General features: G+C 56.5%; 1 protein-coding gene across 2 annotated transcripts in view; it reads right to left on the bottom strand.

Moving 5' to 3' along the window:
- Positions 1–25,158, bottom strand: part of ELL (elongation factor for RNA polymerase II) — a 70,064-nt gene that overhangs the window by 38,881 nt on the left and 6,025 nt on the right. Inside the window, exon 1 of one of the 2 annotated variants that reach the window (XM_063110524.1) lies at positions 19,399–19,465. The exons of the other annotated variant lie outside the window; for it this stretch is intronic. Coding sequence (XP_062966594.1) covers positions 19,399–19,443 — 45 coding nt within the window. The 5' untranslated portion in view covers positions 19,444–19,465. Of the gene's footprint in view, positions 1–19,398; positions 19,466–25,158 lie in introns of those variants that run through there. 2 annotated transcript variants of the gene reach the window in all.

Below are 25,158 nucleotides of genomic sequence, written 5' to 3'. Positions count from 1 at the left end.
GGGGGGAGCGGCCACCTCTCCAAGTCACACAGCCTGTGCCCAGGTCCTCTTTTCCATTGTAACTTTGCCTCCCCTCATCACTGTTTCATCTTCCGCATCTGCTGCTCCGCAGACAGAAGACACAGGGGCCACTGACAATGTACCTGTCACATGTCATGAGTGCTCATAGCCGGCGGTGCTGGGCACGGCTTGAGTGGGGCCACGTCCACATGCTGGCATCGGGCCCTCTCCCCCGGCCACTCCACGACTGCTGGGCCAGAGCCCCTGCAGCCCCAGTGAGGTGGGCACAGTACCCCAAGCTCCAACCCTCCAGGGTGGGAACGCGGCTTGCCATTGCCTCTTGCTCCCAGGAGGCCAGCAAGGCCAGCAGACATGCAGAGTCGCTCCAGCGCTCTTCTCGCTCAGCCCTGCGCCTCAGGAGGAGCCGGCACATGGGGCAGCGCTGGTTTTCATTTTTAATCCCTCACTAAAACTCATCAACAACAGGCACCGAGCCAGGCACTTGCACCTCCAAGAAGGAGCCCTTGCTTGCACCCCACCTGCTTCTGCCTGCCACCCAGGGCAGCAGCACAAGACCTCTCCCCCAGACAGCAATGGTTATGGCCCGCCACACCTCACAGCAGAGGGCACTGGGGGCCTGACCCAGGTTGACCAGGTGCTGACGGTGCTGCATGGGCCTCCCCGGGCCTGGGTTCCCAACGTTTCCAAAGTGAATGGGAGCCCACTGAAGCCCAACGCAAGCCACCCACTCATTGGGTGGAGGCAGATCCAAAGCCGGGCCTCCAGGGGACCTGTCCTGTCCTGCCACCACACTTCCTGCTGGGGCCACTCTGGGGTCTCTGTACCCAGTCACCTCCACAGCATGGAACCATCGGGAGGTGCACAGACACTACCTATGAGCTGTCCTGTCCCTGGAGGCCTCTCCAGGCCCTTTCATCACCACTGCTGGTTCTAGCTCAGTGCCCTCCTGGTGACAAGGCCATGCAGGGGTGCAGTCCCTTCCCAGCCGGGCCCTCCCAGCACAGGCACCAAGAATGCCATCTCTGCCATGCTCCTCAGGCCAGGTGTCCGTGGCCTCAGAACAGAGCCAACCCCCTTTGTGCAGCCCCTCTAGCCAAGCCCAGCACACCCAGGGCTCCCACACAGAGTGTGCCTGACCCCCAGATGCCTGTGGGGTGCAGAGGCCTCTGCCTCTCCCCAGCAAACCGTGAACACTGCACTATGGGAGCCTGGGAGCCTGGGGTGGCCTGCTCAGCCAGGGAAGACTCATGGAAGGTGATGTCCAAGACAAGCCTGGGGTCGCCCCACATGAGGCCTGGCAGGTGGGGAAAGTGGAAGGTGTCCCTTGCTCACATTCATGGTCCCTGGAAAAGCCGCTGGGTGGAAACAGCGAGGCGCCCTCCTCGCTGCACCTGGAGACCCTCTGCTTCTTCCTGAGCATGGAATCATCCCTCTGCTGATCTCAACAGGAAGCCAGAGGCCTCTCTGCACAAACATCCCCAGGCTGCCTCCTTGGAGGGGCTACCTGGGGTGGAACGTCTGTGTGAAGGGAGGCCCTGAAGGGCGGTCAGGATCAGGCACCTGCTTAGCAGGTCAGTAACAGAGAGGCTGTTGAGGCCCTGCTGGACACCTGCTGCCCTCAGTGCCACTCAGCCCCATCTCTAACAGTCTATAACAGAACTGGCCGAGACCTCTTGTGACATGGCATAGGGACATGCCATGGAGGAAGTGCCCACCATGAATGCTATTCAGGTCAAGAGGGGAAGGCAGATAGTGGGACTGGCCTCCCCAAGCAGCATGTTGGAAGAGGGCTTTCAGCTCCCAGACACCAGCAGGCCAAGTGGATACTGCCTCCCATTTCTCCTGGGTGGACATGCTCAGGGCCCAGGAAATGGGGGCATGGCATATGCAGACCACACACAAATAAAAGATGCCACCCAGAGAACGCAGGGCCCACTGCACAGCCACTCCTGCATCCCCTTCACACACACAGTTCGGACCTGCACCCTAGGAGCTGCCACATCAGGACATCAGGAACCTGCCTTTGCCAGCCACAAAACTGGGTGTCGGGTCCTGCTGTGAGCCACATGTGCCCCACCAGGTCCCCAAGCTCCACCAAAGCCTCCGAACACTCCAGCCTCCAAAGTCAGCTCCAGGCCATGTTCAGCACTCTCTGACACTTTCACCATCATGCCTGGAGTAAGCCCTAATTGCCCAGGAACACAGAGAAGGCCCCTAGTGTGCAGACCCTGCCGCACCTCCTCTTCCCGTCAGAGGGGCCCATGGGCCCAGCAGAGGCCCTAGGGAAGGGGTACCTGCCTCCGAGCAGTCCCAGCTCACAGCCCAAGGAGACTCACCTCTGCCACAAGGGCCAATGTTTCCCGACACCCCTCCCAAGGGCTCCAGAGACATCGTGGAAGCTTTGGAGGAATGTCCAGACAAGCCAACCACCCCAGAGAGCAAGGTCATCCTCTGGTAGTTCTAGGAGTTCTGACATTTTCAGTAGAAAATTCCGAAAGTCTCAAAGAGGTGTCAAAGTCTGGGATAAAAGATTCCCTGGGGTTCAGGAACCACCCAAATGGTAACTATGGGTCACCCGACACCACGCTCTGCTGACACCTTGGGAGTTGGCACACGGGCCAAGGGCTCAGCTGGGCCTGCCCTCAAGTGGGCAGGTCCTGGGAGAGCAAAGCAGACGGGATGATCATGTTCTAAGATGGGTGTCTCAGAATGTGCCGGGACAGTAGGCCTCATAAGGCTGGCTTGGCTATGTCCAGCCCATATGGTCTTCTTTCTTGCTCCAGGAGTAGCTAGGCCTGGCGGACAGCCACCCTCAAAGTGGCCGTGGTTCGGGGGTCCAGCTTGGTTCAGTTCCCACAATGTGCTATCTCAGGAAAATCCTCCACCTCACTGGGTCCAACACCAAGGAGGCGTCAGTAAAACAGCACATTTTTAACTGTTGAGAAACAGAACCTGACGTGGCTGAGGCCAGGCTGCGCTGCCCTCAGGGAGGTGCTCGGCCACACAAACACCATCCTACATCCTCCGCCTGTGGAACATCTCTGGGACAAGGACTGTGTGGTTGCCTGGCACTCAGGTCTCATCACCAACAGAGCCAAGTTGTTCCACTTGGAAGAACAGAATCAGTCCCTTCAGGTCCTCCTGAGTCAAGCACTCCGCTTTTGAAGGGCCCAGGCGTTTATCTTTGGAAAGACAGGATCTTCTGTTACCTGGATCAACAAAGTGGAGCCTTCCTGGTACCATCTGTACTTTCAGACTCAGGAGTAGCTGGAATCCGGCTGGCAGGACCTGTCCTGCCCTATCCAGCTACTACCTCAGCTGTTGGCTTCAACCTACACCACAAGGGGCCCTAGGCCTGCTGTCCCTGCCCGGCACCAAGCATAGCCCCCTTGGTCGCTGCCAGGCTAGTGAGTGTGCCCCATTAACCTCTACTCTCCACTGCCCAGTGTTCTGAGAAATACCCAGGGCACCTGGCAGGTGAGCAGCAAGCAAGGTCTATCCCAAGCCGCCCCTCTGTGGGGGTCCCATCTTGCAAAAAGATCCACGCTGTTCCTGGCTAGGCTGTGATAAGTGCATACCAAGAGCCACCAACTGACTTCTCCCCACAAAGATGACGGCCCATCAGAGCAAAGAGCCCAGCAAGAAATGTCACCAGCACTGGCTGGTTAGCTCAATTGGTTAGAGCACGGTGTTATAATACCAAGGTCAAGAGTTCACATGCCCATATTGGCCAGCCACCAAAAAAAAAAAAAAAGAAATGTCACCAAACTGAGCTGCTCCCTGACAGCAGCACAGAACCTGGAGGGCTCAGCACTGAGTAGCTCCCAGGGCCTGCCAAGCAGACCACACAGCAGGAAGCCTGTGGCACTGCCGAGTTCAGCAGGAGTCCTGGACACGACCTGTGAATGATGTGCCCCTTGTGGGGTTGGCCAGGGCAAGGGGCTAGGGCTGGCCAGGGCAAATCCCCGAACAGCTCAGCGTATCTGAGGCTGTGGTGCTCAGGAGCCAGGGCTCAGGGCTGGGGCTGAATCCTCCTGGCCTATCACAGAATGGGGACTGGAGCAGGATGTGCTCTGCCAGGTGCTCAGTGCCAGCCCCCTCAACAGCCTGATCTCAGGAGCCTTTGGTGGACAGGGTGACGCACCTTGAGGGCCGGCATCGAGCAGATGAGAAAACTGAGGGTCAGGGCAGGCAGGCGCCCTGCTGAAGGTCACCTCTCAGAAAGCCACAGAGCTGGACTCAAACCCAGGACCCTCCCAAAGGAGGCGGTGGCTGGGCCCCTGCTCCTTCAGGGTGTGTCTTTTTTCCTGTCCTCCCCCAGCATCAATGGGATCACCTGCTCCACACACGCCTGTCAGCCCTCCCTGACGGGCTGCCCAGCGCCCCAGACTGCACCTGCACGGCCCATACCTGCGCATCTGCTTTCGCCACCCTGCCTGTGAGATGTGGGAAAGAAAGCCTTGCCCACCACATGAGGGAGCCAGAAGTCTGAAACCTTCAACTGCCCTTTTGCAGACTGTTTTGTCATCTGCCTTCAAACAAAAGCCACTGATCTCGACCTGAGGTGACAAGATAAACAGCGGGTGTTAGCCTAGAAGCCGCCACACCAGAAACCAAGAGGCAGCTGAATCTTGGCAAAGCCCACTGCAGATCTGGGTATGGACAGAGTGTAGACGTGAGCGAGGGACATCCTTCCAGGAGCTCCAGCACGATTCCAGAAGTTTCAGAGAAACGTTCTTAAGTTCTATGAGGTCGGACCATCACCCACTGTAGAGAGGTGGACGGAGAATAGCGGCCGCTGCCCCAGCTGCTCCTGTCCCCATCACGTCAGTCCGTGTTGCCCCTGCCACGCCTCCCTCCTACTCGGACCTTGCAGGCCCTGAGCTGCTCTCCAGCCAGCTCCAGCAGCTTCTCCAGCCTCTCACAGGGAGGCCTAGCACAAGCACCACCAGACCACAGGCTGCTGGACCTGCACAGGTAACACCATGGACCCCTGTGCCGCCCTCTGGAGAACTCCCCGCAGGACCCTCCCTGGCCACTCCTCCTCTGAGGCCTTCTCAGAGAGGCTTCCCAGCCAGGTGGGCTCACTCAGGCCCCTGCCCCTAGCCGAGGGCATCTCCTCTGTGGTTGTACCTATCTTAAAGGTGAGTCCCAGGAGGAAGGAGTCTGTCCTGTCACACTGCTGACTCCCAGGCCAACAGCCTAGACACCAAGTCAGGGCTCAGACATCTGCCAAGTGGGGACACAAGCTAGCCCTGACCACACTATGGTCCCCTAGGCCTCCAGCCACCTGAACAAGGGGCTGGCCAGGCCAGGCGAGACGAAGCCCTGGTCACACACCGGCTACTTCTGAGAGCAAGGAGCCCTGCCGTGGCTCCCTCTCCTGGACAACATCTGGAAATGATCTCCAGTTTACAGAAAGGCTGTAGGAATTCACAAATGCAGAACAGCCAAACATCTCTAAAGCCCACACCAACGTGCTGCGCCCCCGCCCTGCATGAGTGCTCTCTGCACACGCACACGCCCTTTGCACGTGTTCAGGTGCACACTTGCCTTCCTGAACCACGTATGGGCAGGTTGGACACTGTGATTCACTGTACCCAAACACCAGTGTGTTTCTGAAGAGTAAAGACACTCTTTTCTGTAAACACAGGGCAGCCACCAGATTCACTACATTTATTATCAATGCGACACTTCAAGCCACCGTCACTTTCCGTGATGTCACCTGACACAGTGGCGTCCTCATGTCATTCTCCCTCCAGAACGGAGCCAGCAAAGAAGGGCACATGGTGCTAAACTGCCCTGCCTTGTCAGCTGCCTTTAATCTGGAAGTTTCTCAGCCTTTCTTGACATTTAGGGCATTGACGTTTTTGGAGAATACAGATCCCTCTCCTCTTTATCACAGCATGCTAGATTTTGGGTCTGCCTGGTGTGTCCCCTGATCAAATGCACAGTGTGTTCCCAGCAGAGTGCACACAGAAACTGTGCCCCTCTGCGGCATCCCACCTGGAGGCACTGGGGGCCCACCACCACTCATCAGGCCATTAATTCCGGTCGCCCAGGCAGGGCTGCCCTGTGAAGCTACTCCCCACGCAGCTCACAGCAGACACCTGTTCCACACCCACAGTCCATAGCCTCACTGTGGTGGCCCTAAAACGCCATTTCTGTCTCTGCTGTGCTCAGCATTGCACTGTAGGCAGGCACCCTCCCTTCTCCCCACTCATTTATTTACATGCTTACCATCAGCAGTGTGAGGGGGATCGCAACCCTTGGCTTGGTGTCGCCCGCACCGCGCTCAGCCAGTGAGCGCACCGGCCATCCCTATGTAGTATCTGAACCTGCGCAGCGGGAGCGCCGCTGCGCTCCCAGCACTGCACTCTCCTGAGTGTGCCACGCGGTTGGCCCGTGATGGTTAATTTTATGTGTCAACTTGGCTAAGCTATGGTATCCAGCTGTCTCTGATGTTGCTATGAAGGTATTATTTAAACAACACTAATGTTTAAATCAGTAGAGTATAGCAGATGGCCCCCCACAATGTGGGTGGGCCACACCCCATCAGCTGGAGGCCTTGAGAGAAACAGGCCATGTCCCCCAGAGAAAGGAATGCTGCCTTCAAGCTGCTTTCAGATTCCATCTGCAACAGCAACTCTCCCTGGTTCTCCAGCCTGTCCTGCAGGGTTCAGACCTGCCTCCACAACCCCACCAGTGCTTGAGCCAGTTACTTAAAATAAATGTACCTCTATATTCATGTCTCTCTACGTGTACACATGCACGCATGCACGCACCCTTCTGGTTCTGTTTCTCTAGGGGGCCCTAACCAGTACAGACTTAAGAAGTGCCTTCTACAATGCTCTGGAATGAACGGCTGTCCTTAAAATCTTGATGTTCAGACTGTCCCAGGCCAGCCCTCAGTGCTGGCTCCTGACTCATCCCCAACCTCCTCTGAAGTTCTGGCACCGTGGGGATCCAGGCTCCACCTGGCCTGTTCTGGCCACAGCAGTGGGGTCACCCACCTCTCTGAGGAGCCCCAGTTCCAAGACCTGGGAGCTTCTCCATCCGTCACAGTAACGGTGGCTTATAGAGGTCCCCTGCACAAGACAGTTCCCGAGGGCCATGTGTCCAAGGAAGGCTGTTTCTGCTAGGACACAGTTTGCATTTGGGGTGTCCTTGAATTGGGGGTGGGAAGAAAAACATCTGTTCTCCACTAACTAAAACCCTACACTTCTTTCCATTACAAATGTAGGTAACAAACGATGGCAGCACCAGCAACACTGTGACTCTGATATGCTTCTAGTGCATCAAATGACAGCTGTGCCAATATAGTGAAACGCCATGCTGGCTCACCACTAATTACAGCAATCAGCCAGCACTAGATCTCATTATTAACACATTACGCAGTAATCTGTTACTAGGTCACACGTTTCTTTTCAATGCTCTGGTAACTCTCGAGATGCACACGTGTGTCTCTTGCCCTCTCTGCAGGAGACGGCCCCAGACCTTCAACTACAAATGGAGAAAGGTGACAGAAGCTGAAGCCAGCAGAAGGCACCTGGAGTGAAGAGCAGGGCTCCGAGTCCAGCAGCCAGGCCCCAGGCCCAGCTCTGCGCCCTCTTGGCCACATGGCCTTGGATAAACAAGCAAGCCTCTCCAAGCATCGGATTCCTCTTCTGGAAAATGGGGCTGTGACGTCCCATTGGTCAGATTGAGATAACGCTGGGAAGGGCTGGGACAAGGACATCTCCCCCTCCTCTCATGATTCCTCCTCAAGACCCTCTCCCACCCCCAAAATGAAAATGGTGATCTTGCCACCTGCTGTTCCTGTTGCTCCTACTCTGATGTGGCTTCTAAAACCCAACAGTGACAAGCAGAGGAGAGTGCTGGCTGCCCTCCTCTTCTGCACCAAGACCAGACCACATGGTAACCAAGCAGGAAAGGCGGAGCTTATACCAATCTAGATAAACCATTCCTACAAGTCCAGGGATTTCTCAGTAAAATAAAGAAGGAAAGAGGCAGGGGACACACTGTCAGGGTCAGCTCAGAGACCCAGATGATAAGAAGGGCCACTGTCACCAGAGCTGCTCCCCCGGCCATGCCAGGAAGCTCTGCACAGCACCTTTCAGAAAAGATGCTCTCTGTGCCGTGGCTCTGAAGAGCCTGCCTTGGGCTCCAGGCAGCATAATGATGCCTTTGTCCCCTCCAAGACGAAGGCTCCTCCACAATAGCTGGCCAGAGCAGAGACGGCTGAGGTCCCCAAATGCAGGGCATGGTGCTTCAACTTGGGTGGAAAACAGAGACCATTATATGGGAGTGCAATGCCCCACTCTGGAGGACTAAACTACATGAACACGGCGTATTTTTCCAACTTAAACCCACCCCAGCACCCAACGGGCAGGGCGCACAGGAGGCTGAAGCTGTATGGACCCACAGCCCTTCAGACACAGGAAGAGGAGGTGTGGGTCCAGTCCACTCCATTTCTGGCCCTGCTGCATGGGCCCAGCCTCCCCCCCCCCCCCCACAGGACCTAGAGAGGAAGGCAGCTTGCAGGACCCCAGCTGCCCTGTCCCTGGAAAAACTTTTCCTCACCTCGTGGATGGGACACCAACTCCTCTTCACAGCTCTGTCTGCTTTCTTGTCCCAGCACATGGGTGTCCCCCCACCCGCTGCAGGGAGAATACCACAGATCCTGGGAGGTGACCTACCCTGCTAGGGCACAGCAAAGCGAGTTCACAGATTTTCTTCCCGAAATCCACCCAAGGTCAGAAATCCACCCAAGGACAGGCAGGTTCCCACAGACCAAAGACCCCGGATTTTCTCCCTTACCCCAGCCTCATCCCTCCTCTCTGCTGCCTGGCATGAAAGGCCACAAAGAAAAGTTTCCAACCCCCTCTCTCTGCCTGGCCCCCACTACCTATGCTGATCAAACCCCCCAGTCTCCAGCCTCTGGGCACCAACCAAGCAACTGCACCTTCTGGCCTTACCTGGCAGAGAGCTGGAGTCCGCAGCCTCCTCCCCACCTGGGAGGTGCCTGGACAGCTCTGCCCAGTACCTCTGGCCAAGCACAATCTGAGAACCACTGCCCCAGGATTTGAGGGCTGGGGAAGACCGCTGCAGAAGCGCTACAGCAAGCCAGAGGGCCTGGCAGGAGGCTGGGTATGAACTCAATCAAGGTGAGAACTATGGTGTGCCAGATGCTGGGGATGCATTGGCCATGAGAGAGATGTGGCCCGACCCACTCGGGGCCCTGGGCTTGAGTTTTGGAGTAGCCAATGAAGAATGACACGACGGGACCCCAAGCAAGGGCTGTTCTAATTGACAGGGTCAGAGGGGTCACTGAGCCAAAACCAGAGGGCAGGAGGCACACATACCTCGGGGAGACCAGGCCTGGAGACAGAGGATGTGGAGAGGAAGGGTCTGTGGAAGGGGCAGGGACAGTTGGCAACCAGTGTCCAGTGTGATGAGGCCCAGAACATCTGGGGGAGGGCCTCGGCCCCACACGCATTCAACCAGTACCCTGGGTTGCTGGGGTGCAGAGGGGAGCTGGTGGGAGCGGCAGCAGACCCCCCCCAGAGGGACATGGTGGGCTCTGCCCTTCCCTGCCCACTAAGCATCAGGGGGGCGCAGTGCCCGCCTGACTACCCAGTGCCAAGGTCTTGTCCCCACAGCCTGAATATCCGTCCCCCACTCCCTACTCCCCAGTGACAGAAGACTCTAAGCCCTGCATGAAGATGCCCAACTCCCACTGTGGCTAGGGGAGGGGGCTGGGCCCCCGAACAGACAGGCTGGCCTCCAGAGCAGGCTGTGGGCTGCCTCAACTGGCTGATCCACCAAGGAGGGAAAATGGGCTCCCAGCCCCGCTCTGCAATGCAGGCCCACTTTGGGGAATCTGCACTGGGTCAGGCGATGAGCAGGGAGGGGCTATGTGCCTCAGTTTCCCCAACAATGACCACAGACGGGGCTGTGGGGAAGATAGACATGGACAGTGTGTGCTAAAGCAGGAGCTGGGATACGTCAGCTCTGGGCCTGTATCAGGCTTCTTGGGATCTGACCTGGGGTGGTAAGGCTCAGCAGGGAGAGATGAGGAGCAGGGTCCAGCTGCACGTTCTGGAAGGGGCCTGTCCTCCGCGACCCCGCTACCTGTTCCACACAGCAGACAGGTGGATGGCACAAGGGATGATGAGGGAGGTTTGGATGGGAGGGGCTGCAGAGGGCATGGAGACACCAAAGAATACAGCCTCTCCCCCAGTGGGACAGCAGTGGTGAGCTCCCCGCCGGTACTGCAGCGCTGAGGCCACCTGTCACCAGCTCGGCTCCTCGTTCAACACTCCGCTCAGAGCCCACAACCTGCTGGGTGGTAGGACTGCTCCCTCCTCACAGAGGGAAGATGAGGCTTGAATGGGCCATGCCTGTGCCCTGTGCAAGTGCCACTGGCATCACAAAGCCAAACATCAGAACTTGATGCAGGAGACCTGACAGCCATGCCCAGGCATATAGGTGTCAGTGGGAGGGAAATCACATGTGAGCCCAGGGGTGGGGTGGGCCACTGCCTCATCCAGAAAACTCCTCTGCATACAGGAAGCGCTCAAGCTCTGCTCTGTGGTGACACTGGCTGAGGCAGGAGCACAAAATCTCCCAGGACATGACTCAGACAAGTGAGACCTGACTAGACCCAGCCACACACCACACCCGGAGCATTCCCTCTGCTTCCTGTGAGTGACACAGCCCATCTTCCTGGGCTCCAGAACAAATAAAACTAGGTCAAGTGCAGGAAATGACTTTTTTTTTTTTTTTGGCAGCTGGCCGGTATGGGGAACCAAACCCATGACCTTGGGGTTACAAGGCTGTGCTCTAATCAACTGAGCTAACCAGTCAGTTTTTTTTTTTTTTTTTAAACATTACTAGAAAGGTACAGTTTGGGAGGAGCTACAGAGAAGCTGTCAATCTTGGGGGGACAAGGTTGGCACAAGCCCAGGGACAGGCCCCTTTCCAGAGTCCATCAGCAGCTGTCTACTCAGAGTGGTGGCGCTCAGAGCAGGCTCCTGCCAAGGGCCCGGCAGGCAGCAGAGCAGCCTCTCAATGTGGCCTATGATGCCAAGTATTCCACAGCAAGCAAACATCACTAGAATATTATAAAGTCAAGTCTCAAATGATAATGAAATACCACTACACACCTGTCAGAATAGCCAAAATCCACAACACTGACAACACCAGATACTGGCGAGGACGTGGGGCAACAGGAGCTCTCATTCACTGCTGGTGGGGCTGCAACATGGTGCAGCCACTTTGGAAGACAGTCCAGCGGTTTCTCACACAGATAAACAGACCTACTCTTCCCATATGATGCAGTGATCCCACTCCTGTACTCACCCAAAGGTGGTGAAAACTGTCCACACAAAAACCTGCTCCTGTACAGTCTTAGGGCTTTGTTCACAATTGTCAAAACTTAGAAGCAAGCACGATGCCCTTCCGCAGGTGGATGGACAAATAAACCACGCTACATGCAGACAATGGGACACCACGCAGCAACGAGAAGAAACGAGCTCTCAGGGTGCACACACACTGGAGCCTGAGCACGACTCAGGGAAGGGCTGGTCTGAAGAAGTTGCACACCACACGGCCCCAGCCCTGTGACATTCCAGAAAAGGAAAACCATGGAGATGGTGAAAGATCATGGGCTCCAGGAGTCAGCAGAAAGAGAGGAAGGGGAGAACAGGGGAGGCACGGATGATTTGTAGGGCAGTGAAGCTATTCTATGACTCCGTAATGGTGCATACATGCCACCCTACCTTTTTTTACACCCAAAAAATGTACAGCACAGAGTGAACCTAGGCATAACCAGGACTCTGGGTGACAATGACTCAGGTTCATCTACTCTGACAATGCACCACTCTGGAGTGGTGATGATAGTCGGGCAGGCTGTGCATGTGTGGGGGCAGGGGACACATGGGAAACCTCTATGCCTTCCGCTCAGTTTTGCTGCAAACCTAAAACTGTTCTTAGAAAAAAAAAATCATGTCTCCTACCTGTGTACACATCAGTATCAGCCAGAACCAACCCGGTCTTTAACAATATTTTATGTCAGGCCTGTAATCAGATTTTGCGATACGGCTTCTGATCCACACCACCACAGAAGCAGAATCTGGTGGGACCCCAGGGCAAGCACCTCAGCCAGAAGACAACCACGAGGTCTATTTACTCAGAGAAAGAAAACGAAACCATCTTTCTGGCACAGGGCAGCTGCGTGCATCAGCAGGGAGACCACAGTACCATCTAAACCCCTCTGGATTCCTATGGTGGGAGAATGGAATGGACCAGGACAGAGGTCTGTTTAGCTTCAGGGGCCCTTTAAGAACCCCCCCCACACACACACACACTCAGGCCTGTGACTGGGCCAGCCTTAACACCTCACTGCCAGGGCAGGTGTCAGGCAGCCAGGGGCCTGGGTGAAAAACACAACACAAAATCACAAATATGCCCGACAACCACAGACAGCGAGACACGCTGAAACCCACACAGTCCACACCATCCCAGCAGGCCGCCCAAAGCCTAGCCCAGGGCCGCTGGGAGGGGCCTGGCCTCGGCTACACGACTGAGGGAGCTCCTGCAGCATCGAGACCTTTCCCTGCAGGATCCCGTCAGCCCACTTGCCCGACTCGCCCTCAATCAACCCAACCCAGCAGGGACGGGGGACAGGAGGGCTCAAGAACAGGAACGATACACCAGGGACGTCAGCAGCTGCTGGGAACTGAAAGAAAATCTTCTGCCGCAGGGTCCAAGAGCTGAGATCACAAGATTTGGTTCCAATCCAGGATCTGCCATTTAAAAGCTGTGTGACCTCAGTAAGATACTTAACCTCTCTGGGCCTTGTCGCACAGAGCTGCTGATCTGACTCTCTAGGCTGCTGAAACAATGCACTAAACAGCACATACTGGACTCTGCCACATGAGTGACCTCCAGCTCCTGCCTCTACATTTAAAACCCAACAAACCCTGACCTGAGCAAGGGGGACCAGACCTCCAAGGTCAGCAAGACAGCCCTTGAACCTGGTGTGCGGCCTTGGGTGACGGGCTTGACCCCTGTGCCCATCAGTCTTCTCATCTGTGAAATGCGAGTGACCTGGCCTGCCCTTCAGGGGCTGCAGGCAAGACCTGACGAGGATCAGGCCTCCTGGGAGCTGGAGTGCTTGAGACAGGTATGGCCGTGGGGATCCCTGTGCACATCTTAGGTTTGTAACTAAACCCCATGAGGCTGCACCAAGAGCTCATCATGAGGATGTCCACAGTGGTTCCTTTAACATCTGCTCCATCAGCTCGCCAGTCACGACATTTCAAATCCAGCAACCAAAACCAGCCTTCTGCAAGCAGGACCTGGTGGCAGCTTCCTACCCAGAGAATCGACTCTGACAAAAGGAGAAACAGGAACCGTGGGCTTCCTTCAAGAATGCAGCTAAATGGCGGGTTCGCTGGCATGCCCCAAGTCCCTGAGAGGGCTGCACAGCACAGGTGCGCCGGGAACTCTGTGAGCGCCTGCTGTATGCTAGGACCCGGGCGGCACCACAGAGGGTAGCCGTAGGCTCGAGTGCCACACATACACGAAAGGACTTTGGGAACAGACAGGGACCAGCAAAACTTACTGTCTCCCTATTTGAAAATGCGGCTTTAGGCCTGGCTGCTTAGCTCAGCTGGTCAGAGCTGGTGCTAATAACACCAGGGTCCAGGGTTTGACCCCTGTACCAGCCAGCTCAAAAAACAAAAAACCACAACAGAAAACGCAGCTTTATTAGGTTTCTCACTAATGTCACTGAGGTAAACTGAGGCAAACCCAAGACCCTCAAAAACAGCCTAGCAGCACAGTCTGCTTGGCACACAGATCACACTCAGGAAGGTAAACCAATGGCTGCCGGCTGCCAGCTGTGCAGAGGGACTCCACAGAGAAGCACCTAGCCTTTGTGACCAAGAGCAGGCAGGACAACTTCCCGCCACCAACCCCAGGCCAATACTCGCAGTGGGGAGAGGCAATGCTGTCCCATCTCAAGCGAGCTGGAGCACACCAGAGAGAAGAACACATGCAGGCTGGACACTTAGTTGGTTAGAGCGCAGCCTTATAACACCAAGGTCACAGGTTCAGATCCCAGTACAGGCCGGTCACCAAAAAAAAGAATGTGTCCGCCTCATAAGCGGACAGCACACAGCACCCTGCTAGACAGTTGCAGGCTCAGGGCCAAACCACCCAACAGGAAACAGCAACCAACACAGCACCGACTGCAAAAAGTAATGCAAGCGGCTAAGACACACGAGAATACACAGGAAGGCACAGATGACAGCAAGATGCCATCTTGCCCAGCACCATCACAAAATTAGGAGAATCAGAGACTCTGGTACACAAGAGGAAGTTGGAAAGGCCTGGAATGCACCATGGCCCCCGTGCGTCCAGTGCAGAGCCAGGCTGAGGAGGCCAGGGAGGGGCTCTCCCTCTGGTCTGTGTGGTCAGGCTCGGGCAGGAGCCAGTTACTCAGGGGAGCAGCGAGGATGGACAGGACCCGTGGGGCACAATCCCAGGCACATCCTGCCAATCCGTCTGACACATCTGGCTGGGCCCCAACAGGTGGTGACACCACGTAAAAGAAAAAGAAAAAAAGAAAGTTGGGAACCATTTATCCAGCCCGGATCAAATTCACAGACTCACACCAAGATCTGGAGTGTGCCAGGCCCTCCCACAAATGCTCTGTCCTTGGGAAACTGTCCTCTGCCTCTAGGAATATGCCTGTGGGTGGGCAGAAGTGAGGGAGGCAGAGAAGGCACCACCCTGGGCCAGGGCACCCATGAGGAGCCTCCCACAAAAAAGCCCTCAGCAAAGTCAGGAGGAAGTAAAGAAAACACCAGGGCCTGGCTAGCCGGGTCCACAGACACCCTTGAGGGCTGTGTGGGTGCAGCAGACGCACTATCAGGCATCACTGCCAGCAAGCGAGCCAGAGGCACTGAGCAGCACTGGCACTCAGGACAAAGGGTCTGTAAGCAGTGGAAGAAGTCCTACATCAGACCACTCACCATCCCAAAACTCTGACAGACAGGAAGGCCCAGGAGGCCCTCCACCACAGCTCAGTATCCCTTGTTAAGGACGCACAACCTCAGTTCAGGGGCCAGAGATGAACGAGGGCTCCCAGGACAGCAGGGGACCCAGGGGACAGGCATTGCTACCCTGGGGTGTTAGGCCACAGAAACAGCTGTGGATGCAGAAAGGCTCCCAGGAAATGTGACCATAGACAGAGCCATCTACACTGACAGAGTGCCACCTAAGGGTTGTGGGTGTGCTGGGAGAGAGCCAGGACGGATGGAGGTGTGCCAGCCGAGGGGCCAGCCTGCGCTGAGGTGGCCAGCAGGCACTCCCTCCACGGTGTGCAGCGCTGTGGTAGTGCTGCAGGCGGGGCCACCAGAACCCAGGAGTGAGCTCGCCTTAGTCAGTTCTGCCAAAGGGGACTCCCACCCGCCCCGGGACTCCCACCCGCCCCACCACAGAACATCCTGCCACCAGGCAATGAGGTGCAAATATTTAAAGCTAAAAGGTCAAATGTCCCCAACCCAGAACATTCCAGTACCCAGAAGATAGGACTTCTCCAAATCTCATCTCTGAGGGAATACAACTGAAGAGGCCAGAAGGAAGGGACAGCGTGGACAGCGTGGAGATGAGAGAGGGCCCAGAAACGATGGCAGACACCTGCCATTTGTCACCTCGAAGATGCCAGAACAGAGGAGCAGAAACATGGGGTGTCAGCACAGGTTAGCATTCTGCGAAGAAACCTGATATCCACCTTCTTTTTGCTTCTGAGCCAACTCAGGGAAAAAGTTCTGGACCCATCAATGCAGCATCCAAAAGACCCTGCCTGGGAAACCACTGAGCAGCCGGGCCAGGTTTACCAACACTAGGCAAAGCTTTGGTTGTTAACAGTACGAGCTAGCCCTCCAAGCAGACAGCCCGATGCTACCTTCTGCAGCACACCCACCACAGGCAGGAGCAGGAGCTCAGGAGACCTGGGTCCCCACAAGGCCAGGAACTCAGCTTCCAAGCAGAGCCAGCCCAACCCCCTCAGCACGGTCCACCCTGTAGAATTCCCTGGCCCCTGCCAGAGCAGCCACCCACTTCATAAGCAGCACCTTACAGTTGGTTTTATTTGGTAAAAAGGGAACCCAGCTTAAAAAGAAAAATGTTAGAATCGCTGTACTGTCCAGTCTGGCGCCCAGTGCAGGAAAGCTGCCATGAGCGGATGCTGTCCACCCGGTGGCCCTGAGCCACTGCTTGAGGGAGCTTTGGAGGTGCCTTTATGGCGCTCTGGGAGGGAGTGCTGCCACCCTGGGGTGAGAACCAGATAACCAGGATAAAAGAAGGTGACAGCTTTCCTAGCTTTATTTTTGGAAGCAGTCTCTGGCAGAGGTGGAGAACGGCAAGGGGAGCGGACTGGCCGTGTGTGAGCCGAGCAGCCTTCCCAGGGAGGTGCAGCCCCACCCAGGCTTGACCCAGGCATGGAGCTGCTGGCACCAGGGATCCCAAGCAGGACTCGGCCCTCAGAGGTGACAGAACAGACTGTCCAGCCTGAAGATGATGGAACCTCACGGGACCCATGTCCCTCAACCATGTATTAGATGAACATCTAAGAGCTGTTCACTGGGCAGGGACACACGGAGCTTGGGGTACACTCAGCATCAAGGCCACAGAGTGCTCGGCAGTCGTGAGGAGGAAACACTTGAGATGGGAAAGGATGAGGAAGGAGCCCCCTGAAGACCCGGAGGAAAAGCCCTCTCCCTGGCTGCCCTCCCCGCTTGTCCTGACCTGTCACACTGACCGACTGTCACCCTAGTTGCCTGGTGCCTGCAGGAGAGGGCTGGGCACAGGCTCTGGGAGTCCCTCAGGGTGCAGGCTCTTCCCCATTCCCCATCTGGGGCCCAAGAACTCCACTCTCCTTTCAGGGCCTCGCAAAGGTCTCTTCTTCGTGAGCCCTCCCAGCCTGCAACTGGATCAGGGCCCAAGGGACTGCCACTCTTCACTTGGAACACCCTAGCACAGCACCAGGCGCTAAGGACATGTTTGATTAATGGGTGGTCACACCCAGAGGACTACCTGCTTAAGGACAGGACACATACTCTGGCCAGACGCTGGTCTGACCTGGACCCCGCGTGTCAACACCCTACTTGCTCACCTCTCCCCTGCCTGGGCCCCCCCTCAGCCTCGCAGCTCATCGCAGCACACGTCACCAGGGATCGGGGCCAGGGGTTGCCTCGTAGATGCAGTGTGTAGAGGATGCCTGGGCCTGCACCCCCGCCGGGACACACCATGTCACTGCAGCCTGCCCAGCCTGCCTCTTGTGCCGCCTGTCAGGGATGGGGCAGAGGGACTGGGAAGACGCCAGGAGGGGAGGGGAGGGGCTGGGGAGGGGCAGCAGCCCCTCCGGGCGGGCGAGGGCGTCAATGGAGCCATTCGTTATCATAGCCGGTCACTGATGTTCTGATTTTTTTCAGTGCAATCTTGTGACTCTTGGGGCCACCAAAATCTCAGCGCACATCCTGAGTGAAGTGATCACGTGTGGCTTGCTTTACTAAACTTCCCCACATTTCCCACAGACTTCAGTGTTCCTCCTCCACATGCATCTCCAACTGCTGCACACATCTGATCTGGGTCACATCCGTATCTGCCTGGGGACGAGGGGAAGTAGCTTTGTGCCCCAGAAACCGCGGAGCTGGGACTGGGTCCTCAGAGCAGCGAGGCTCATCTGTCACTGACCAGCAGAGCTCAGAGCCACCTGTTAGGCCGGAGAAGAGCACAACTCCAATCTATAGGTCTGTAAGTCACAATGACAAACACAAGGCTGGACTTGAAATGAGCAGAACTCTCCAAGAGAACAAACCAACACACCCCTCCACCGTCATGAGAAATGCTACTTACGCCAGAACCCGCCTGCATGGCGTCCTGCCACCAATCCATACAGTCAGCAGGCCCCGGGGGTCCACCCAGATCTGCAGCCCTGAGTGCCCAAGGAGCCAACAGGTCTGGAGATCTGTGATGCCTGCACCCAGGAGACTCTTAGTCCACAGCTCAAGGGAGCCAACCCAGCACTGATTATACTCTGGGTTGCCAGGGCCAAAGAAGCTACCGGTCAAGGCCCACAACGTCCCTGCCCCCAGACCATGGTGGCCAAACCTCCAGGGCTGGGTACGATGAGCAACTTCTGGGTGCTCAGGGTCCAGAGGGCAGCAATACGCGTGGATGTCAGGGGACCGGAGCCACTGCCCTCAGCCAGCCCCACTGTCTCCCCACTGCACAGCGGGCTCTCTTCTCATCCACCTTAGCAGACCCAGTGACAGACACAATCCCAACCAGCTAAGCTCCTGTCAGAAGCCCTTCAGACAGCTTTCACTATTCTCTTCTAATCAGCGCTCCTCTTTAAGGTGGCCGAGGCCAGGAACAACCTCCCATGGGCTGGGGACCCTGCGGTGAGCCCCAGCCCTGCCATCATCCCTGCCATTCCCCAGACGGGCGGGAAGGTGGGCATGCCTAGCCCTTGTGCCACACACTCCTCCCCAGGCACACCCACACACACTCCTCCTGCTCTCTCTACTGTCCAAAGTTCCCCACTTTTCATACCTCAACAACCCTGCATAAAGTGGGCTCCTCACCACTGAGCTGGGCAGGCACAGGGAGAGGGGATTTCAGCGGGGATGGAATGTACCCAGGTTTCTGGGATGGAAAACAACTGTGCAGGGAAGAGGGAGCATCACGCACCAGATGCCCTGCAAGCCGCTTCAGGAGATAGTGCCCTGAACCCCAAATACTTCACAGATGAGGAAAGAGAAGAGAGGTGAGGCTGCTTGGAGGGAGGGGCGAGATTCAAGCCATAACCATATCACTGACCTGACCTCATGCCACCATGATGACCCCAGCACTGCAGAGGAAAAAACTGACGCCCTGAGGGGGCACCCCTGTGCAGCCAGTTGCCCTGAGCCTGCTCTACACTTCACACGCCTCCTGGCCACATGTGGTCAACACCAGCGAGGGGAATGAGGCAGCCTGCCCCCACCCCAGCCCTCGGCCGTCCTAGGTCACCATCTTGGACACCTAGAAGCTCTGTGCTGTGGTTCACTGTCCCAGCTGCCTTGTGAGCCCTGAGCACCAATGTGACCGCAGGGCAGTGGGCAGCTTCTGCTAGGTGTGTGCCCAGGCTGCTGTCCCCTGGGGCCCACGTCACGCCATAGGCAGCCACTGAGTCTACAGTCTGGCTTGGAACAAGCCCCAGGGTGGTCAACGTGGAGACAGCCCTGCTGGCACAACGTAGGCCTAGGCCCTGCTTCCTGCATCCTCCAATGACCCTCCTGCAACACCCTCCAGACTCACCTGCTCCCAGTCCACCTCCACCCCAATGTAAATGCATCCACACATAACCCTTGGCTGCACAGTGTGGCAGAGGGACACCCACGCCCGCAGCATGTGGTCTGTCTGCTCTTGAATGGCTGAGCCTCTGGAACTGCACCAGAAGCCTGCAGCTGGCCCTCACCTGACAATTCCTGTCACCCCAAAGCACCCAGGCCTCAGTGAATTCACACGCAAGAGGCCACGAATGGGAAGAAGAGAGGCAGACAGGAGGAGCCTTTCGAAGATCTCAGACAAGCTGCCATCAGAGTCATGGCTCCAGAGCACAGACCATGGCAAGTTGTCCCCACCTCTGAGGAGAAAGGGGACCAAAGCCCCTATGCCCTTGTGGGGCGACATCAGTCCAGACTTCTGACCAACAGCCTGTAAGCCCCACCTTGCACACCTGGGCTCTGGCAGACCCCACGCTCAAGTAGGGGTCCATTAACCTTCTTAGCTTGGAGACAAGAAGGGACCCTTCCCACAGAGATGCTATGATGGGAGGGGTAAAAGCAGGAAGGGTCAGGGGCCACGTCTCATCAGTCCTGCACACTAGACAGGATGCCACCTCAGAATCCTTCCCAACACAGCTTCATTTCCTATGCACAAGGAGCTAACCTACAGGTGGAACCCATTCACAGAAATGGGGTCATGCAGCTCTGCGCACAAGGTCCTCAACCAGTGGGACCCTGTGCACAGGTAAGGGAGCCAAACAGCCTTGTCCCGGCCCCAGAGCAGAATGGAGATGGGCTGGACACAGGTTGCCAGCACTGGCTGTCCCCTCCCACTTGCCAGATCCACTGTGAGCTGAGTACATTTCGCTGGAACAAGCAGACGTCTGTGAGCGTCCAACTCCAAAAATAGTGCCACTGGGAGAGAAGGGAACACACTCTTCTAGCTGCAACCTGCCCCTGCCCTCAGACATCTCCCTACACAGTTCCTACGCAAGGCCTGCAGCCACTCAACAGCCCCACCCTCTTCTGAAAAGAGACATCAGAAGAAGAAAAGCAAAACAAAACAAAAAACATAAAAAAAAAAAAAAAAAAAAAGGTAAGAAGAGCAAAAACAGGTCATTTCCACCAACAGAACACAGCCCTGCAGCCCCCAGCAGAGAGAGCTGGCTGGGAAGCTCTGCTCTGGACTTTCAGGCCACTGCTCTCTAAGGCAGAATCTACTCTCCGGTGGAGGGGAGGTGCCCACCTGCTGGCTGGCTCTGCACAACAGAACCCTCTGAGACCACTGTCTTTGGCTGTTCCTGGTTTACCCTGCATCTCCTCCTGAGCGGCAGCCAGCCACATGGGGCTACGTCCCTCCTGTTTACCACTGGCCACAAGTGCACTCTTGAAAAAACACTTGTGTGAGTGACTGAGCCCTCACTCGGGGCAATCCTCCATGGAGGAGAACACCAGCCCTGCTGCACGAGCACAGGGCTGAGGGGATGAGGGGATGAGGGGATAAGGGGCTGGGGTCAGAGCCCACCTGGAACTGGACACGACCCCACTGCCTACCATGAGACAGACCCCTGATCCCTGAGCTCCATCCCAGGGGCCGTGGCTGCCTCTGCACCACAGCTGCTCCCAACTCCACGAGGGACATGCACACAGGCCCTTGTCATCCAGGCTATGCAGTACCGTGCTCTGTTATCAATTCCAAAGGTTATAAACAGGTCACAAGTAAAAAGCCCAGAACCTGCAAAAATTCTGCTAGGCTTGATGCCATTCCTGAGAAAAACTCCCAGAAAGCCTGGGGACTTGCAAACAGGGTCAGAAGAGCTTTGGCCCACATGAGATCACAGGACTGCTCTGCACAGCACAGGGGCCTGGGGCCCAAAGCCTGAGCCTGCCTCCAGGACAGCAGTTCCACTAACACACCTGGTTTTCCCGTCATATACCCAGCCTGACACTAGACCAGTGCCCAGCAAGCTTCTTCTGTGAAAGGCCAGAGAGCCAGTATTTCAGGCTTTGTGGGCCAAAGAGTCTCTGTCACAAAGACTCAGCTGCCATCGTTGCATGAAAGCAGCCATGGATGACAGGTAAGCGATAGTGCGGCTGTGTCCCACTAAAACTTTATTTACAAAGACAGGTGGCAGGCCAGACCTGGCCCTCAGGACTCAGTTTAACAACTTGTTTTAGACTCTAAGGTTGACACTGAAAAGAACATACTACTTTGTCTGTGCCTTGGTTGTGGAGGCAAGCAGCTTCAGCAGTGACACTGGGCAGAGCCTGTAGGCCTCAGCTTCCTCAGGGGCGAAGGAGGCCCCCATCAGCTCTACTAATCCCACAGGGAAACACACAGTGACCAGGAGGGGCGCAGCCCAGCTTCCCTCCAGGATCTCAGAACAGCACTGCAGGGAGGCCTCGGGCAGCAGGCAGTGGCGCGCTCTGGGCCCTTGGCTGCAGCGGCCTGTCCAGGGAGGCACCACGCTGCATTTGTCTAAGCTCCTGCAAACTGCGCTGCCCTGACGCGACACAACGGTGTTCACGTGGTTGTAGTGCCTCCCTGGGACTCTTAAGCCACTCCCTCCAGATGTGGGGGGGAACCACAGGGCCTACCACAGGAAGCTGAATTTCCCCCAAAAGTCATTGTTTTACAAAAAGTGGAAAAGGAAAAAGGAACCATCAGCATGCTCTGTTCAGGCCAGTGGGAGGAGACAAGGTCACCCTGGGTCCTCTAGGTCCCAGCAGTCACTACCCCCACCAGGAAGGACAGCGTGAGGGGCAGCCACCCCTACCCAGCCCAGCCCCTCGGCCCACAGGCCCCTCAGATCAGCCCAGCCTGGACTGCAGGGCCTGACCTGATGGCCCCAGTGTGAGCACAAGCCAAAACACAGCAGCTGACACATGCAGCGTGAGTGCACGCATATGCGCCATGCTCACCTCCCCAGTTGCAGGCCGGGGCTCCTCCTGCAGCAGGTGAGCTGCGCCTGCCCACAGAATCCTCCACCTCCCTCCCATCCACCTTCGTCAAGTGCCTCAGGGCCAGGCCAAGGGCAGGAGCTAGGGAGGCCCTGGAGCCACACACAGGCCCCCATCTGCCCAGTGCCTCACCCCCAGGACAGCACCTGACCCTGGGGCCTTCAGGCTACTTCCCACCCAGAAGAAAGCTCATTTTCCACATGTTACCTTTTTATTCAACATGAGACACAAAGAGCTACTAAACTCACAAAAGTAGAGATTCTGCCCCCATCTGAGATCACCGCCAGGGAAGAACCTGGCAGCCTCAGTATCTGCAGGCCAGAGCCTGTACTTCCCTGTCACCAGAGAGGCTGAGGAGGTGGCCAGGGCCACACTGTCCCCGCTACTCTCCCCATATGTTCTCTAGACCACCCAAGGTACTTCCAACCCTTGCTGCTTACAGAAGCCTGAGTCCTGATGGGGTCCGGGCCCCATGCACTGGCTTCTGGAAGCAGAGTGCATCATCACTGTCACCTCCACTAAGTCACAGTGCCTTGTCCACTATGGGGCCATAGCTGGATGTCCCCACCCCTTCCATTCATCTGGGCCCAGGTGACCCTGCTCAAGATTCTTCTCAGGCACGACCTGAAGCTAGCCCAAGCCCACCCCAAGCACGGGTGCCAACACAGCCCCATTCTGCTCACAGTGGCTGGGGTTGGATTCTGTCACTTGTAACCAGGTGACTCCGAGCCTATGGATGCTCAACCAGGCATCAGAGGCCCTGCAGACCCTAGCTCCTGCCAGACAGTCACACACACATTTGGGTATTTAACAGGCTCTGAGATCACCTCGCATCCATCAGGATGACTATCGTCAAAAAAGCAAAAAGTAACAATCATTGGAGAGGATGTGGAGAAACCGGAGCCCTCGCACACTGTGGGCAGGAAAAGACTACAGCTAAAGTTTGAACACAGAACTACCACATGGTCCAGCAGCAGCACTTCTGGGTATATACCCAAAAGAACTGAAAGCAGGGCCTCAGAGATGACTAGACCCCACGCTCACAGCAGCATCAGTCACAACGGCCGAGGAGCCCGTCGACAGGTGCGCGGACAAACGAGACGTGGTCCATGAACACAACGGAGTATCGCCAGCCGGGCCCTGCCCACCACCTCACCGTCTACTGAGCGCTTAGGGTGTCGAGAGGGTGGAGGCACGAGAGGCCCAGCTCCCTGCCACTCCATGTGGCAGTCTTCCCAGCAGGAAAACTGGTAAAGAAACTGGGGCAGGCTGGCCAGTTAGCTCGGTTGGTTATAACACCAAGGTCAAGGGTTTAGATCCCTGTAGCAGCCAGCTGCCCAAAAAATTTTAAAAAACCAAAATAATAAACAAATAAAAATAAAGAAACCGGGGGAGCTATCCTTTTATTTGAAACAAAACAAAAAACAAAAAAAACCCTTCACGATAGAGCCAAAAGAGAGGATATTTTAAATTCTGAAGGGCTTCACCTTCTCAGGTCATCTGTGAGACAAGATCAGCTGACACCCCCTGCGCACACCCGGGGCAGCAGCCTGTCTGTCCTCCACAGCACCCCAAGAGGCCACTGCTACCGCAGGCACCACTTCCACCTGGGGAAACTGAGGTTTGGGGAGGGCACCTGTCGCCTAGGGACCCAGGCTGTCAGTGGGGGCTGGCCGGAGCCAGTATAGCTGACTCCAGCGCGCAGTTCTCAGCATCCCTTGAGACAGACACCTTTTTGTTAACACACTGTCACTGAACAGGGCAGCAGGGACAGAGCATGAGGAGCTGACGCCACCCAAAAGAGGCCTGGGGCAGGGCGGGGGTTGCAGGGAGGGCACATGCTCAGGAAGGGCTCCCCGTCTGAGTTATGGTGAGGAGAACTGACCACAGCTCTCAATCACCAGCAGCTCTCTAACTTCTCAAAGGCGGGCAGTCCAAGGTGGACGGTCCAAGGTGGGCTGAGCTGTTCCAGTCCCTCCTGCTGCCGAGCATATCTGGGAACACTGGGAGGCTGCTAAGACCCTAACCTGGCGTTTTCTGCACCTGGAGAGCGTCGCCCATCCACCTGCGCGAGGCAGATGCAGGTGATGCTGACCCCCCATCACTGTCTCAGGGTGCAGCCCTGCCATCCAGCCCCAGCTTCGGCTACCTGGTATCTAGAGCACCCACCGTCCAGAAACTGCCACTGGGCTGGTCAACACCACCACATTATGGGAAACATGGCACCCAGCTGCCCCTGAGCCAAGGGCACACTCCAAGAACCAGAAGAGAAAGCTGCTGGCTTCCAGAGCAGTCATATCCATTCAAATCCACCTTCACATTACACACACTTCGACGTTCAAAAGAACCTCAGGACATCCATGCCCCAGGACAAGGGACAAAGGCGACAGCCCAGAAAGATATGACCTCTGGCCAGCATCACCACGCAGCACACACTCAGCTTCCTCCTCACTGTTGATGACGATGCGCACCCACCGCAAACCTACAGCAATGCTCTGATGTGCCCCAGTCATCCAGGCAGGAGTCACTGCAGGGCCGACCCTCAACATCTTCCAGCCCTGCATAATCCCAACCCACTTGCCGGTAAACAAACCCAGCTCAGGCAGAACAATATAGCCAAGTGTGTTAAGATTCTTCTGCCATATGGCCAGAATAAACAAGGTTTAGAAATGCCCACCCAGGCCCAGGTGACTATCCAAATACCTCCTGCATTTGTCTCCCTACCAGGTTGCCCAGGCCAGCCCCACTCAGGCTCTCTACCCACAGCCTCCACCGGCCTCCCTGCCTCCAGCCAGCCCTCCCTGACACACCACTGCCCCCACTGCAGGCC

The sequence above is a fragment of the Cynocephalus volans genome, chromosome 10 (genome assembly GCF_027409185.1).
Source record: "Cynocephalus volans isolate mCynVol1 chromosome 10, mCynVol1.pri, whole genome shotgun sequence".
In the NCBI taxonomy this organism is placed as follows: Eukaryota; Metazoa; Chordata; class Mammalia; order Dermoptera; family Cynocephalidae; genus Cynocephalus; species Cynocephalus volans.
Note: the sequence above shows the minus strand (reverse complement) of the source record. Positions and strands in the feature narration are given on the sequence as shown.